The 18004-nt window shown below is 43.9% G+C and overlaps 1 protein-coding gene across 1 annotated transcript; it reads left to right on the plus strand.

Moving 5' to 3' along the window:
• Nucleotides 1–4759: 4759 nt before the first annotated feature.
• ZP4 (zona pellucida glycoprotein 4) lies at nucleotides 4760–15360 on the plus strand. Its single transcript, XM_083439172.1, has 12 exons — nucleotides 4760–4948; nucleotides 6808–6923; nucleotides 7250–7349; nucleotides 7733–7888; nucleotides 8432–8619; nucleotides 10519–10616; nucleotides 10855–10982; nucleotides 11762–11951; nucleotides 12031–12169; nucleotides 13580–13658; nucleotides 14373–14486; nucleotides 15178–15360. Exons 1-12 carry the CDS (start codon nucleotides 4777–4779, stop codon nucleotides 15303–15305), a joined length of 1608 nt encoding a protein of 535 aa, XP_083295298.1. The 5' UTR covers nucleotides 4760–4776; the 3' UTR covers nucleotides 15306–15360.
• The last annotated feature ends 2644 nt before the right edge of the window (nucleotides 15361–18004 follow it).

Here is an 18004-nt window from a genome sequence, read left to right on the forward strand (position 1 = left end):
AAAAGCTTACTGAGAGACCTTGAGCTGGTCACTTGCTCTCACCCTAACCTACCTCATAAAGTTGCTGTGAATCATGGACATGCCTCATTGAGTTTCTCAGAGGAAAGGTGGGATAGAAATAAAACAATACATACATAAAATGCACTCTGCTCCCATCCTTGGCTCCTAGAAGCTGTCAGCATGCAACAGCAGCCACACCCAGGGAAATGGCTTCAACTGGCCTGCTAAACCAGGTGAGGGTAGCTGATGGGTCTCAAACCCTCAGTCAGTTAGGGACTTCCCCTGCATTCAAAGACAGGCTCCCCTGGATTGAGTAGACAAGTTCAAGAGGGGGTCCAATGGTCAAGAAGGCATTTTCTGCACATGCTGTTAGGAAAGTGAAGGGCAGATGGCACTCATCAACCTGGGAAGGTAGCCCATCTAGGAAAAGAAAAACTCAAATCTCTGCTGCCTTGTAGGATATATTCAGGAGAAGAAAAGGCTAAGGAGTAAACCCAACACAAATCTGGAGTGCAGTCCCTAAGATGGTTGGATGGTGCCTTGTAGGCTTCCTTCTGGCAACTCTTGCAACCAAGCTGGTGCCAAACGCTTTGCTCTACTTTCCATTGGACCACATTAGCAAGGCTGAGAGAGTCTTGTCATCTGAGCAGACTAGGACTTCCATACATACTGCCCAGGCTTGCACTCCAGGGAGGTGCTCATAATACATTGATTTGACTTCACCCCTGGAGGGGCTCTCCATTGTCTCCCAAGACAGATGGATACTATTGGGGATCAGATGAAGCATTAAAAAGTGGCAACAGGTTCCTCTCCCCCTTTAATTGAACATAAGCAAACAATCTTACAAAAACAAAACAAACAGGGAAGAAGATTGTTTCTGCAGAGGATGTTTGAGTGAAAATTACTTTTGGCCATAAAATTAATAGAAGACTTCAAGTAGGATTTTTGGGGTGGAGCTACTTTGGCAGAAGGTCACGGGTGATGTCCACAGCTTTCCGCAGTTGCCCTGTTTTCATCTTTTATTGTAGCTAGTATGCTAATGACTGCAATGTTCAGCAGCCTCAGTGCCAGAGAAATGTGCAATTTTATTGCTTTCCCTTGGAGCCCACGCACTAAAAAGGAAGAGGAAAATGATGAATTTTACATGATCAGAGAGAGCCAGGATATGTGCTGCTCTCCTTTCACAGTGGAGAGGAAGACGAGTAAACAGGGACTTTCTTTGGGATGTGTGTGTGTGTGTGTGTGTGTTAATGCAGAACCAAAACTATCTTTGAATCCCTGTCTTCCATTCCCCACCAAGGACTAATCCCCCCCCCCCAATTTAATCCCAGTTCCAGGAGGAATTCACTTTGCTCAATTAACTGGTCAACTGCACATGTCTACCTTGGACATAATGAAGGTGGCCAGCTATGCCATTCACCTCTCCTCTCCACCAGCTCTCCTCAGCACTGCACTCTTTCTTTCCTGGATGTTTTCACTACACCTTTCCCTGAGTGCAGAGGAGCCAAGTCCTATGGGCTGAGGTCCCTTCCCCCTAAAATATCAGAGGGAGCCTCTCCCCAAAGTTAACGGGCATTGCCATTCACACACACACACATATATATATATATAGAGAGAGTGTACACACACCCACCCACCCACCCACCCACCCACACACACACACTGCATCATGTGATTGATTATTCAGGGTGGGCCTTACCTCCCCACCCCAATATTTTATTCAAGCTGGCACCCTTGCCTACATATGTTTCCTTGCCTGATTCACAGCTTGAAACACTGGGGCTTGGGAGGGCATCAAATGCATTTTGGCATGGGTTCCTGGATCCTACTCCCTTTTTTGGGGGGCAGGGTGTCAAAAAAAGACATATGGGTGCAGTACAGTGCATGAAATGGTTTCTTGGTTTTTGGTGGGCTGGTCCCCTTCCTGCATGCCTTGTTTCCTTTGCACAACAGGAAAGCCAGTCATTTATACAAGTATTACAGAACACACATGGGAGCTGCATTGCATTTCTGTTCATTGCAGGTCCACCTCCTTTCCTAAATGCAAAAGCTGTGATCTTGTGTTTACCCACTCAGAATTCCATTGAAATCAATTGTGTTTAATTTTCAGGGGTTTTATCTCTTTGTCTGTCATCTATCTATCTATCTATCTATCTTAGAAATGGAGGGGGAAGAATAAGATTGGTCTGTAAAAACAGAGCCTGACTTTCTAGTGTTGACACCTGCTCACAAACAGAGGCTTTATGCACAGCAGGATTGATCAGCAGAAGGTTTAACAAAGGACTCAGCTACACAGCTGCAAATAGAACATTTTAAATGTGTTGTAAAGTGCAATATACAGATGTGACACAAGATGGCAACAGTGAGCTATGCAAAATTAAATGCATTTTTCAATTTATTTTTTTAAAAAAGCATTTTCACTGTGTTTTTTTATATGTGTGTAGAGTCCACCAAACATGGCATCTCCGTGGCAGAAATTCTGGTGAATGCTGCTTATATTCCAGCTGATGCAGAATGCTTCTGCCCATAAAAAGTGGCAACCTTCTGAATTTCCCACATTTGTAAACTAAATAGTAATTTGCTTTGAACAGACTTTTCAACAGGCCTTTCTCGCTGCATTTATCTTGATGTGCTTACATTAGTAGGTAATAATGTTAATCTCCTGGCTGTGAAAAGGTGTGTCTGCCCATTTCTTCACATCAAGCCACTGGTAAAGACATAAGAACAGCCAGGTTGCTTTCTTTGGTCCAGAGTTCCCAAAGCTTTGGTCTCCAGCTGTTTTTGGACTACACTTCCCATCATCCCTGACCACTGGTCCTGCTAGCTAGGGATGATGGGAGTTGTAGTCCAAAAACAGCTGGCGACTCAAGTTTGGAAACCCTGCTTTGGTCCATTGGCAACCCTGCAGTTTGAATAATGTCTGATCGTATACATGTATTAAAAAGTTTGTGGGTTAGATTGTAACGTAGTGCGTGCTTAGGTAAGATTTAAAAAGTAAAGGAACCCTGGACGGTTAAGTCTAGTCAAAGGCCACTATGGGGTTGCGGCGCTCATCTCGCTTTCAGGCTGAGGGAGCCACCTTTGTCCACAGACAGCTTTCCAGGTCTTGTGGCCAGCATGACTAAACCACTTCTGGCTCAATGGAACACCATGACAGAAGCCAGAGTGCATGGAAACGCCGTTTACCCTCCCACAGCAGCGGTACCTATATATCTACTTGCACAGACATGCTTTCAAACTGCTAGGTTGGCAGGAGCTGGGACAGAGCAACGGGAGCTCACTCCGACACGGGGATCCAAACTGCCAAGCTTCTGATTGGCAAGCCCAAGAGGCTTGGTGGTTTAGACCACAGCGCCACCCACATCCTTGGCAGTGAGTGCTTAGCACAAGACTCTGCTTAACTGAACAGAGAGATGAACTTAGTCCAGGTGTGGGGAACATTTGGCTCCCCAGATGTTGCTGAACTACAATTCCCATAGCTCCTGGCCTTTAGCTATGCTTTGGTAGGGTTGATGGGAGTTGTAGTTCAGCAAAATTTTGGGAGCCTCTGGTTCCTCACTTAGACCTTTTACATGCAAATCCAATACTTTGGGCACTTTCAGCCATGGATTGTCTGTGGCAGCTGCTTCTGGTTCTTTGGGAAAGAGATCATTCCCTTGCCATCACGTTTCCTGATAGATGCTTATTTGTCTTTAACATGTTAAAAATGCAACTTCTCTTGCTACAAAGCAGCGACGACAGGAAAAACAAAACCGGCTCAATGTCTAACTTTCTACAAATTACTTGTTAAGGGCCATCTATCCTCCCTTGGTGGTTTGGACACCCAGTGCACGGTGAACTTATGCATGTTTACTCAGAAGTAAATCCCATTGATTTCAATGGGCCTTACTCCCAAACAAGTTCTTTTGGATTGCAGCCTGACAGCCCAATCCTATGCAAGTGGTAGTTGCCTCAAAGTCAGCATGCCCAACTCTGGAGAGGGTTCAGTTGCAAGTTGCAGGCATTTTCCGTCTCTGATTCTTTCCCCTATTGCTTCTATAGATGCACTACGAAATGAGTCTTCCAAGAAAAGATCAGAAAACTGCAGAATACATTGAAAAACATAACATGTTGAAGAATGTGCCTCACAGTTATAGAAATCATTTGCATCATTTACCAAGCAGGCTGCTACATTGTTCAGCACTGCCTGAGCTGGCAACAGAGACCGCTGGCTTTTGTGCAAACCAAGTCTTTTGCCTCCTCCTCCCATTCATCTACATCTTTTGTTTTTCACCCACACATACAATTTATTATCGTTCTGACCCAGTAAAAGAGCAGAGGAGATTTTCAGATGCTGTCTCTTTTATTGCCATTTTGAATTTTGTTTATTTTGCATTGGCAAATATAGATAGATTTAGAAGACTAATTTCAGAAGAAATAAAGCTGGATAGATATGGAGCAGGTGCTTCTGGAATGTAGACAGGAGGGCAGTGGAAAGATGTGCATTGATTTCATTCTGTTCTTCCCAATAGGATGCTCTTCTTCCTCTTCCTCTAGGCATTCTCATAGCAATGCAAGCCTTTAGAAGAGACCCTATTACTGCCATCTGCTGGCTATAATGCAGCTATGTCTCCATTATGTTGTGGTTCTACCTGGCCTGAAGAAACCACACCCCTTCCTTTCTTCTGTCCAATCACAGTTTAGTTAAGCCTATATATGAAGACTTTTGGGAGGCGTGGTCACTATTGTTAAGACAAGATGACAGTAGTAAAATGGCTTTGGGCTCCTTTGGGCACAATGCTTTTCTGGATTATTTGTTTGTTCGTGTCTCTTGTTCTGTGTGCTCCTAGTGGCTTTAAAGATTTGCCAAGGTTGTGGAGCAGTAGAACACTGTATTGTGGAAGGGACAGCTTGCACTTCACCTTACCTGCAAACCATTCAGAGATAATTCACTTTCTTACTGTTCGAGGTAAGCAGATTCTTATCGAAGGTGCTTTTTGAAGGAGATTTGAAGGGGAATTTGGCCCCAGCGTTTCAGACAGAAGCTTTATATTTTCTGGTGTATTGTGAATTATACTCTTTCCCTCTGCAATTCCCTCTGACTAGACTGAGTGTGTCTAGTAGACTGATGTGGGATTGGGAAGATTGGCTGTAGGCCTCTGTTCTCCAGTTTCCTCTTTAAACCATTCTTCTTTTGGACAACCAAGCAGAGGACACCCAGCTGGCTGCTACAACAATCAAGGCTTGTTTACAGGTGCAGCTCACACTGATCTGATATTAAAGCTATTGGGTGCTGCTAGTGGATCCTCAAATGGCTGCTGTCCTTGCATTAATTTGGGCTTTGCGTTGCAAGAGGAAATTCCAACTCCCAGTGGAAAAAAAACAGCTGCAGAGCGACTCTTTATACTGTATCTGCTTTTATGAATTTGTCCTTAGTTACAGGGTTGCTGTTCAAGCAGACCCTTTTCTTATGTGAAGAATAGGAACCTGCCTGCCTTTAGTACAATAATCAGAGCTTCGTTTTTAAACCATCATGGTGATTCAGTGGGTCATAGGACTACGGAGGGGAAACTGTGCTTGTAAAAGCTAGAGTGTCTTTGCAGATGGTGTCAAAGAGCTGGGAGGCCTTGATACAAGTACAGTTACATAGGCTTTAGAGAAATGTACTACCTGGTCAGTTTTCCTCCTGACTGAAGCTCTGAAGCGTTAACTCAGGCAGTGATTCAACATGACAGAGGTTCCCAATCATCCCACTCCTACATTTTTTTGGGGGGGGGGAAGGCAATGGTGGTAAATGATCCACTCAAGTTTCTGCATTCTTCTTCTTCTTGCATTTGGCTGTTAAAGAAGCAGAGAGCATCCTGGGTTTGTGAAGCAGCTGCCATTCAATCTATAACACTGGAAGGGCAAGGAAATCATGAGCCTGTGAAGGAAAGCCATCATAATAAGAATTAGGAAGCTCTACAAACTTGAATGTGTATGCGGGTGGCGCTGTGGTCTAAACCACTGAGCCTAGGGCTTGCCGATCGGAAGGTCAGCAGTTCAAATCCCTGCGATGTGGTGAGCCCCCGTTGCTCGGTCCCTGCTCCTGCCAATCTAGCAGTTCAAAAGCACGTTAAAGTGCAAGTAGATAAATAGGTACCACTCCACCGGAAAGGTAAACAGCATTTCCGTGCGCTGCTCTGGTTCGCCAGAAGTGGCTTAGTCATGCTGGCCACATAACCCGGAAGCTGTACGCCGGCTCCCTCGGCCAATAAAGCGAGATGAGTGCCACAGCCCCAGAGTTGGCCGCGACTGGACCTAATGGTCAGGGGTCCCTTTACCTTTACTTTACAAACTTGAATGTAGTGTGTACTTGATCCTTATATCTTGGAAATGAAGGACTGCTTGAGGCGTACATTTTTGTTATCAGGAGCTGTGTTGGCTTTGCTAACAGGCATTTGATGGCGGTTAGTCTGTATCATACAATCTGGGGACACCAGAGTTGGAATAATGGGGCGATAATCTTACCTTGGCTTCAGACCAGCCTTGCGATACTGTAAGGAATAGAGAAGTAGAATTAATCTGCAGTTTCACTGAAGAAGCTGGTTTTGACTGGGTTGAGATTCATATTTCAACAACAGATCAGTATGCTAGGTAATAAGGAAAATATATATTTGTACACATCAGAGAAAGATTGAAGACTGTAGGGCATGACTGATTAAAAAGTATTGTACTGACTAGAGCCAAACCGTTTGAGAATAAGCAATGTAAGGGTGAGAGCTTTGACCTCTGGCATGAAGACATTGCATGGATAGATCTCAAAGAGGACACCAATTTCTTTCCTAGATTCAGAAGGCCAGTCCCATCCTCTTGACAGATCTGCTTGTGTCTCCATCTCTCAGAAACCAGAAGGCTCTACAGTGGTCATTGTTCCTTATACTGGATGTTTCTTTATCAAAAAGGTAGTAACTTGACCCTTTGGTGGGACATAGAGGGTTGCTATAAAGGACCATATAGACAAATATTTCCAGTCACACTAGGATCAGTTGTGAGTCATTGAAATAAGTTACCTGAATTGGGTGGATGTATGAAGGATCCTCATACCAGGTTACTCGTGAATGAATTCCTCAACAGTCTTTTGCATCATGAATCGTGTGGAATGGGCTTTTATAATTGCATAGTAGAAAACTGTTGTCTTCTAATAAGCGTGCAAATTATGGGAGTAATCTCTGTCTTAGTTCAATTCGTGGAAATCTCCAAACATGCCTTGCCTTGTCTGTTAATACAGAACAGCTACTTCTTAATGACTCTCAGGATTGAAGGACTGGAAGCGGTTAGGAAAGTGCTTCTTTATGAAGAGGACCTGAAATGCCCAACCCATTTGCCAGGTATAGCAACTGTGGAATCTAAACTTGTAGAATCTACATGTCACCCCAAATTACTTGGCAGAAAGAAGCAAAGGTAAAGTCCATTATTGGTTGAGAATAGGACATCAGGTGGGAAAGGGGAAGAGGGCCCCCTGTGTCAATACAGAATTGCAGATTATGATAAATTCCGTTGTGTCTTGTAAGGGAGGGAAATATGGCTTTTCATCCACCATAAATCCCTCCCATGATTCTTCTAAATGTGGATTTGGAGCATTCCAAAATGCTGACTACCATATTTGCAATGATGTAGGACAGGCTAAAGGCAGTATTTCAACAAAAGCAGAAATGTGTTCCTAGGATGAGTGGGCTGATGTAACAACAAACCTTAACACTCTGGCCTTCAGCGTTAGATGTTCCAAGCAGCAGCGTATGCCAGGGAGTGCAGAGACAAGACCGCCTTCCCTGTGCCACTCAACCTGTGTCCCAGGGAGAATGTGAAGAGAGAGGCTGCTGTTATACCACTGAAGATCATCGTGTTCCTTGTTACTATGGCAATACAGGTAGGCTGGGCATTCTAAAAAAAAAAGAAAAAAAAAAGACACCTGCACTGGAAGTGTACTTTAGGCATATTTTGAGGTTCTGATTTGAGAACAAAACACTTCATTCCAGAGAAGTCAAGGGAAACTGAATTTCCAGTCTAGAAAACAGCTTTCATCCTAGTTGCACAAATCCATATTTTGCAAGGCAATGTCTAATTAAGCAACTCTTCCCCCTTGCTTATATGGAGAGAAGGGGAAGAACCATAGAAGTGAAGCAGGCTCAAGGAAATCTAGTTATGTGGTAAGCATTCTTTTTTTTAAATCCACATTTTAAAAGGTGCACCTTGGAATTTGCTGGAATTCGATGTTTTCAGCTTCCATTTCAGAAAAATGTAAGGCATCTGAATGGATTCTTTTACTGTGGGCCGTGTCATCTCCTATGGCTGAAATGGTTGCCTTCCACTTGGAGCCAGGTGGCAACAAAAGGAAGGATGGTTAACTCTAGAAACCATGAGAATTCTGTGGTGGAATTCCATGCTAATGCTTTTGGCTTTCATTTTTCAGTGACTACACACTGCACTCCAGATGGCTACTTCTCAATTGCAGTGTCCAGGGATGTGACTCTGCCGTCATTAATTCTGGACTCTGTACATCTTGTCAGTGGATATGGCAGTGGTTGTGTTCCTGTGACAAAGAACGATGCCTTTGTCCTCTACAAATTCCCACTCTCTTCCTGCGGAACTACTTTTATGGTAGGAATCCAATACAAAACCACCTGTCTTGAAAGCTCCTGATTTAAGCAACCAGCTTGCAAACGTGCTTACACTGCATCAGACCATTGGGCCATCCAGAACGGCATAGGTGCCAACTCACTTGGGCCCTGGGTGCCAGAGCATCCAAAAAATTCCCCATGAAGGGACTGGGCACCCACAAATTTTGGTGCATGCTGCATGGCACCCACAGCCCTGGGCACCCATAGTTACAGGGCTATGTTGGCACTTTTGTAGCTCAGTATCATTTACATGGACAGGCAGCAACTCTCCAAGGTTTCAGGTTGGGGACATTCCCAGCCCTACCTGGAGATGAAGGGGATTGAACCTGGGACCTTCTGCGTGCAAAGTCACTACTGAGCTATAACCCTTCTCTTTGACTGCACCACACTCACTATTATACCTGGATGAAGTATTCTGGTTTTAGGTAAGTCTGGGGTCAACAAAAGGAGCCTCTGCATGGCCATTCCATAGCTGAAATCCCCAGGCATAGTGGGAAGAGATGCACAGAAAAGCATAGGCTAGTATGGGCTGTGTTAATAAAGCCCTTGTAAATCCATGCATACGCCCTCTGATCTGAAAATGTACAGGGGTGAGGGGAGGCAGGAATTGGGCAAGGTACTGAGGAAAGTAGGACGCAGGTGGCGCTGTGGGTTAAACCACAGAGCCTAGGACTTGCCGATCAGAAGGTCAGCGGTTCGAATCCCCGTGACAGGGCGAGCTCCCATTGCTCGGTCCCTGTTCCTGCCAACCTAGCAATTCGAAAGCATGTCAAAGTGCAAGTAGATAAATAGGCACCACTCCGGCAGGAAGGTAAACGGCGTTTCCGTGCGCTGCTCTGGTTTCGCCAGAAATGGCTTAGTCATGCTGGCCACATGACCTGGAAAAACTGTCTGCGGACAAATGTCAGCTCCCTCGGCCAATAAAACGAGATGAGTGCCGCAACCCCAGAGTCAGCCACGACTGGACCTAATGGTCAGGGGTCCCTTTACCTTTACCTTTTTACTGAGGAAAGTAATCTGCTAGATGACCAAATTGGTTCATATGGGCAGAGGTGATCCTTGAGGTACCATGGTCCTGAACCATTTTAATGCTTTCTAGGTCAAAATCAACACTTTGAATTGGGCCTAGAAATGCATTGGCTGCCACTACAATTGGGCCAGGATCGGTGCAATATGCTTAAACTGTCTTCCCTGGTGAGAAGCCTGGCCACTGAATTCTGCACTAGGTGAAGTTTCCAAACTGTCTTGAGAGGCAGCCCTAGGTATAACACATTGCAGTAATCTAACTAAAAGGTTTCTAGGGCATAGACATCAGAAGTTAGACTATCCCTACCCAGATAGGGGCACAGCTGGGCCACCAGCCAAAGCTGATGGAAGCACTCGGTCCCAGCGCCTGCCAACCTAGCAGTTCGAAAGCACCCCTGGGTGCAAGTAGATAACTAGGGACCGCTTACTAGCAGGAAGGTAAACGGCGTTTCCGTGTGCGGCTCTGGCTCGCCAGAGCAGCGATGTCACGCTGGCCACGTGACCCGGAAGTGTCTTCGGACAGTGCTGGCCCTTGGCCTCTTTGAGTGAGATGGACGCACAACCCTAGAGTCTGTCAAGACTGGCCCGTATGGGCAGGGGTACCTTTACCTTTACCTTTAACATCATCAAGAGCAGGCAATCTCCCATCCATGAGGAAGCTCTGAATTTCTTAAGGCCAGAGAAAGTGAGCAATTGGTGCAACCCCTCTAAATTTACAGGTATTATCAAGAGTGCACTTTATGGTTCAGAAATGTTTGACTCTTCTTAGGTTTCCTTCATTCTTCTCTGGGTGCAGGATTGCAGGGCAAATAAACTGGATTAATCCCAACTAATCTTTAATGTTTAAAAACAGGGAGCAGGCGATCAGGGCATATATGCAAATGAGCTGGTAGCACACCATGATGTCAAAAACTGGAACACTGGATCACTCATGCAAGATAGCACCTTCAGGTAATCGTAACTGGCACTCACACATAATGGCATCTGGGCACACAGGAAACTACACTGTTAAGGCTATTGGTCTATCTAGCACATTATTATCTGCATTGCCTGGTAGCAGCTCTCAAGTTTTGAGATAGGTCCTTCCCTGGATTGAATCAGGAGCCTTCTGATTGCAAAGCCAGATGCTCTACTACCAAGCTATGGCTCTTCCCCAATACCTAACTTCTTTATCTTTGCTCTTCACTAGACTGCATGTCAGCTGCAGGTATTCAACAGGGAGCTTCCTCCCACTTATGGTACAAGTCTTCACCCTGCCGCCTCCACTGTCAATCACTCAGTTTGGCCCACTCAGCCTCGAGCTTAGAATTGCTACTAGTAAGTGTCATCATGTCAATGAGAGGAAAATCTATGGCTGTCATAATTTCTGACACCTCTATTCTCCACTTCGTGTACTTCTTACTTGCATGTATTGTAAAGAATCGGCTGTTTAGTAGCTGTCTGCATCCCTCTGCAATAGTATGAACAAAGCTTGGAAGCCTAAAACTCAATCTTCAAACTTTCCCCGAAGACTGAACTGGAACAAAGGGACTTACGGGGAAGTAACTTCACGAGAACAGCAAACTTCCTGCTAAGAGTTGTGCATGGTGCAATGTGATTATTGTGTCTACTGACTTTCCAAGGAAAAAGACAATAGAAGGCTGCACATGATACAAACACATTTTGATGATTAGGAGGGATTAATTGGGCACGCTGCTAGATCTTTGTAAGACAGCCACAACAAGAGGCTACAAGCAGAAGTAGGGTGCCTTGGGCCCTGCAAATGAACTACAACAGGCTTCCTCAACCTCAGCCCCCCAGATGTTTTGAGACTACAATTCCCATCATCCTTGACCACTGGTCCTGCTAGCTAGGGATCATGGGAGCTGTAGGCCAAAAACATCTGGAGGGCTGATGTTGAGGAAGCCTGAACTACAGCATCCACCAACTCAGTGAACCATGACCAATTCTTTTCTTCATAAAAAATATTTATATTCTGCTGCATCATAAAGCTATATCATAGTGGTTTCTAACAATATAAAAACCTTTAAAGCCATGGTGTTGCGATCCTTCTCAGTCGGTGATGTGTAACCATTTGCAATATTTGTATTCTGCAGACCAACAGTACAGCAAATACTATGCTAATAGGGACTATCCTGTAGTCAAGCTCCTGAAGGATTCTGTTTTCCTGGAAGTACGGATCCTGCAGCGGACAGACCCAGACCTTGTCTTGGTTCTTCATGAGTGCTGGGCCACACCAAGTACTAACCCCCTGCAGAGGCCTCAGTGGCCCATCTTAATGAACAGGCAAGACCTCCAAGATAAGCTAGGAATTCAAGACTACTGAAGAGCATTTCGCATAATGCAGCGTTTTCTTCTTTTACAGGTGTCCATATGAAGGAGACAACTACCAGACTCGGTTCATCCTCGTGGGAGCAGTTTCAGGGCTACAATTTCCATCTCACTACCAACGCTTTGTCATCAGCACTTTCAGCACTGCTTCCCGGCAGGCACTTACTGGACCAGTAAGAGCTCCCCAGTTTCACCAGGGTCCTAGCTTGTGAAAGAGTGATGCATGAGAATAGATTGCTGAATCAGATTACAGAATCATGAAATCATAGAATTGTAGAGTTGGAAGGGTTCATGAGGGTAATCTAGTCCCAACCCCTTTGGCCCAATATGGTTCCAGAAACCATGACCTTGAGATACTCTACTGACTGAGCCATCTATCATGAATCATTGTTGAGAAAATTGGTTTTTTTAAAATGTTATTTTTTCCATTTTACAATATTTCAACAAGAATTAAATCTAAAGAAAGTCAGTTTACATTTTCTTTGACTCCCCTCCGTGCTTTGTTCTATTATATCGTAATCTTACTGCATAACCAATTCAAACCTATTTACTAATTTAACCTTTTTACTCCCTTTAAGTTATTTCTTACTGCTCATGTTTCTCATTCTTGCTAATGTTTTCAATTACATACAATTGGTCTTCATATATTCAACAAATTTTCCCCAGTGTACTAAAAGAAAGTCTCTCACCTTGATCTCTTATTCTTCCGGTCCTGCCATTTCCATATTTTCCATCAGTTTTATTTGCCAATCATCTTTCATTGGAACTGTTTCCCCCCCCCCCCCCCATCTTTGGGCATACACCATTTGGGCAACCAGAGAAAATTATTATGTATGCACTCGTTAAACAGCAGTGTGTTTTACAGACATTCATTGTTCAGGATTTCACAGCTGTGGGCAGAAGCCTGTCCTAAGGAGCTGGGCCCAGACACACAACCTTCCACAATGTGACTGTTTTTGCTTCTACTGTATGCAATAGAGGTAGAGAGTTGCATTTGGCCTAAGGGTGACACGCCTTCCTGGGCAACACTTGAGGGCTGCATGCCAGTGGGGACTAGAGCAACGAATGCAACTTTTATCTCTTCATACTATAGGCTGCATTCCAGCCATGCAAAACCACAGTGCAACTCTCTATCCTCCATCTGTGCAAAGAAGAAGCATTAACACAGTTGTAGGGCATGTTTTGAACCAAGCAAAAGCTTTCAGGGAGGGTGTGGAGTAGGGCTGGTGAAGGATGTGACCTGTGAGGAAGGAGTCCTGAGAGCCAGATGGAGGTTTGAGGGTCCCAGCCCAGATATATAACAAAAGAGGTGCCCACGTACAGAATCCTGCAGCTAGCTTCAGGACAAGTCATTTTGTTTTCTTAATGCAGGACCATTCCACAATGAAGGTCCATCTACTTGTGTTTAAGCATAGCAAAGTCTGGTTAAATGCTGTTAACAGCAGATTTGGGTGGGGCAGTTGACTTGGAATGCACAGTATGCCTGTTAAAGGATGTGTGAGTATAGGTGGGCAGTGTATAGAACAACCCTCTTAGATTTGTTCTTTTAACAGGCGTGAATAAGTCTGACTGTCTTTTGCCAGGTTTACTTCCACTGCAGCGCTGCTGCTTGTGTCCCATCCACAGTGGAATCCTGCGTGGCTCACTGTCCTAGGATCAGAGGTAATGGCTCCCCAGCTATTCAACTGCCATTTTGTTTTTCTCTTCCAAAACTGCTAAAAGGGGATATAGAAGAATTTCTTCCTCTTGTAACAATGAGAGTTGACTTCCCTTGAGCAGTGGCAACCAGTTAGGAAGTGTTGGTGCAGAAGAAATGACCCAAACGGCAAGAAGGATCTAGTTCCATATTCCAGCCAGGTGAAAACAGTGAGGGGCCGTGGTCTATAGAGAGTTTAAAGGTCTGATGGCCGCATTTGGCCCTGGAGCCTGTGGTTCTCCACTCCAAGGCAGAGAGGAGGCTGTGATGAATAGACGGTTCTGTACAAATTTTCAAGGCGCTTTCTGCCAGATGCAAAACTAAACAAACTTGCAGTGTCGCCTCTGGAGGATTTATGCATCAGCCGTCCCTAGATTACTCTTCTGTGGGAGGCCAATTCAGATCTTTATGTGGAATTTTGTGCATGAGATCTGACAATATGTGGAAATGCATCTAGCTCAGTGTGGTGCTCTGCAGGAGTAACTAGCCGAATGAGGTGCTGAATGCTTATGGCTTCCCAGAAAGCCTAGCGACTGCCTCAAACGCAGCCTTTCAATGCAAAGCTCCCTTGAGTGCCTCAGTGGTAATCCTGAGGCTGAAAGGAAAGGGGAGACATGATCAGCGCAAGAGCTGGAACATCTGTATTAATCGCTTGCCTGCTAACTTCTCTTGTCAAATAGCCAGGAGATCGTTTGAGAACCAAGCCCTACAGGACACTCCAAGGAGCCTAGTGATGGCAGAAGGACCTGTAGACTTCCAGATGGAGAAAGAACAGGACAATGTTGAACAGAAAGGTGAGAGGGAAGTAGCTATTGAGATGGGAATACTATTTTGTGTGTGTGTGTGGGGGGGAGAGATAATGACTGTTGCCATGAAATACCATGATGAATTGGGTCCTATTCTTTTCATGGGCATGACTTTGAAACTGCATTTGTGTGTTGGAGACTTACTATTCCTAATATAGATCTAATCTGCCAAATTCATAACTGGCTCGGATGCATGAATTTTAAGCTAAGGGTTGTCTACACTGCTGCATTTTGGTGTTTTTTAAAAAAATTCCTATATTGGTCATAAAGAGCAAGAACAATTAGAGCTTGAAATGAGCAGAGCCCTCTAAGCCTTTTCTGAGCAGCAACCTTTCAGTTGCATGGATGTGCTTACGGTTCAAGCTTACACTACGTATTTAAAGAAATCTGCTCCGTGGAATACATATATATAGATGGGCCCAGAGGGCATCCTGGTCCTCTGTGGCATATGCTTGGCATGTGTGGGCAAAAAGGCATCTCCATAGGTAGCCTAGTAAGAAGAATTTGAAGAAATATGGCAGTGGTGGGCAAATGGTATATGGCAAGGTGGAACGTGTGAAAATGTTGATGTACGAAAGTCTTGCATACATCTCTCTGTTGAAGGCTTCGCTGAATCACAAGAAAACTAGAGTTCTGTGGTTATTAATTAGCAGGTTAATTAATTAATTATCTCTTGCAGGTTCCCATTGGAGTAGTCCAGTCTTGTCAAAAGAATGGGAGAGAGCCCTTGTAGTTGCAGTAGGAGCTGTTTTTGTTGCTTTGTCTCTTGTAGGATTAAGAAAATACTCGAAAAGGACCAAAATGTGAATGGATAGATGTTTTTTGTTTTGGTTTTTGTTTTAAATAAAGAAGTGGTGAATGATGTCTTTTATTTGCCTTGTCCTGTATTGAAGCTCTACACCAGGGCTAGCCAACAAGGAACCTTCCTGATGATGTTGAGTTACAGCTCCCATCATCCCTGAACCTTGACCATGGGGGCAGCAATGTCTAGAAGGCACCTCATGGTAAAGAGCAGGGGTGGACAATGTACTTGTCAAGTCTTGCCTTACCTCTCAATGATTGCTTGGTTCAAATTGGAACTGATAAAACAGTTACCAACCAACACTGTCAAAATCAAATGAAGCACAGTGGTACCTTGGTTCTCAAACTACTTGGAACCCAACTCTGCAAACCCGGAAGGAAGTAACTTTTTGGAAGCCAAATGTGCTCTGTTTTCAGTGTTATGCTTCCGTTTTGAGTGCCACATTTCTGTTTTGAGAGTTACGCTGAGGTCTGTCTGTTTTTGCTATTTTGTGTTTTTGTTTTTGCAGCTCTTTTTGTTTTTTTGTGACTATGTGGAACCCAGTTCAACTACGGATTGATTGATTCGGTGACTGCAGTACATTGTTTATTGCTTTCATTTTATGGATCAATAGTCTCGTTAGATACTAAAATTCATGTTAAATTACTGTTTTAGGGGTTGTCTTTAAAAGTCTGGAACAGAGCAATCCATTTTGCATTACTCTCTATGGGAAAGCATGCCTTGGTTTTCGAATGCTTTGGTTTTGGAATGGACTTCCAGAACAGATTAAGTTTGAGAACCAAGGTACCACTGTATGTGTTTCATTGCACTGTAGCTGGATCTAGCACAGTGAAGTTGTACAAATAGTGGAATTAGACAAGGCACTCTTCTGGTATGTGTTAAATTGAAGGTAGTGGATATACTGAAAAAGTGTATTGGCAGCTAAAATTGTGAGTAAAAAAAATTATCCTGCTTTTTAAAAAACAACAATTCTTCAGAAATTTATGAGAAAAGAAATTCTATTTAAAGAATGATCAAAGGATAAAATTTTGAAATCCTCAAGTACTGGGATGCAGATTTTCTTTGAACTTCCTTACTTTCAAGGTGGCCAAGGCATGTTTGTGTCCTATTCTTCTGGTCTGCTGTGAACGGGAACAGAAGAGAGATTTGATTCTGTTAAAGGTATCAAATTTTCACTTTCCATAACAATATGAGAACTGAAACACAGCCGTCCTTCCAAATTCACACTATCAGATTTTTGTGATAAAATTCTCCAATGAAACAATCTTCACAAAAATTCGTGTATTACAGGAAATTGCAAGAATGTGGATATTAATCAAAGATACCTACAAAAACGTATGTATTGGGAGAAATCAACACAAAATCCCACATTACTGCAGAAATGTAAAGAACTGAATTGGGGGGAAATGGGAAGCTAGGAGAACCAAAATGGACAGATGCTTGCATTCGTAGCTATAGATTGTACAATCTCTGCTCTGCAGCTACTTTCAGTGCCCACATTTCCTTAAAACTCCATGGCAAGCCTCTGCTGGGCTGTCTAGTAAGGGCAGGAAGGTAGGGAAGCTGCCTTCTGTGGACTCAGCAGCTCTTTGCCTTTTAGTTTTAAAGAAATCAAGGAGAAAGTTGTTGTTTTTTTTTTTGAGAGAGAGAGAAATGGAAGAGCTTCCCTCTAATAAGACTAGTGAGTGTACCAATTTTGGGTGCCCAGTAGCCAGCTTGCAATGCTTCAACTGAAACTCAGAAAAAGGTATTATGCGGTAACTTCTCCCATAGGGCTGTTTAGGAGAAATACTTGTGTCTTGTAATTATTGATTTTACTTTAGATGTGGAATAAAAGATATTGGCATGCTCAGTATTTGATTTTGGTATCATTTAAGTATGAATGTCATTTGAAAAGAGGCGCACAGAACTTACTGGGGTGGTGCTTGGAAACTTTCTAAGATAACATTACTGCTCTGTCCTACTGCTATCGCTTCCCTGGCTCAAAATGGCAAGCCAGCCCAGCCTGAATATTAAATCCCAATGAGATACACAATGAGAATTAGAAAATATATTCATAATCTAAACTCATTTACGCATGGCACTGTGTTAAATGTTGCTTGCTCTTATTAATTATTGAATTTAGACACCATCCCATACCCACAGGTCTTTAACCTTCTACAAGCTGCCTTGAAGGTAAAAATCATTCAGGTGAAACCTGGTATGCAGATAGCCAGGAGATGCTCTCTTAGATGTTGCTGGACTACAACTCCCATCATCCATGCACATGAGGTAATGCTCATAGGCAGTGGGTTTTTTTCTAGAAAAAAGTGCCGGAACTAACTGCCTCAGTCACCAACCCAGATGCCAATGCAGACAGCATCTTGAAACCAAAATCGCATGACAAGGTGCTAGGCTACACCATCTTATAAGGATATCCAGATGGTTTCCGCCACTCAGCGCCTTCGCTCATTAATGGGGAGAAAGGTGTGCATGTACACTTCCGGACTGTGACTTGAAATCCTGCTCTTTTATACCCTTGTTTCTTTGTGGGTGACTCACCATGCAAAGCATCAATGCTTGGGCACTGCTACGCAGCACAAATCCTCCACATTGTGCACAACCATGGCAACAGCCGGCCACCACTGCCTTCATCTTCTAGCCTCTGAGCATCAGTCTGGTTTGTGCTGTGCCCTCGAAGGGGCAAGCCTTGACTTTTGCTTCT

This window comes from Podarcis tiliguerta (genome assembly GCF_965153285.1).
Source record: "Podarcis tiliguerta genome assembly, chromosome: 4".
In the NCBI taxonomy this organism is placed as follows: domain Eukaryota; kingdom Metazoa; phylum Chordata; class Lepidosauria; order Squamata; family Lacertidae; genus Podarcis; species Podarcis tiliguerta.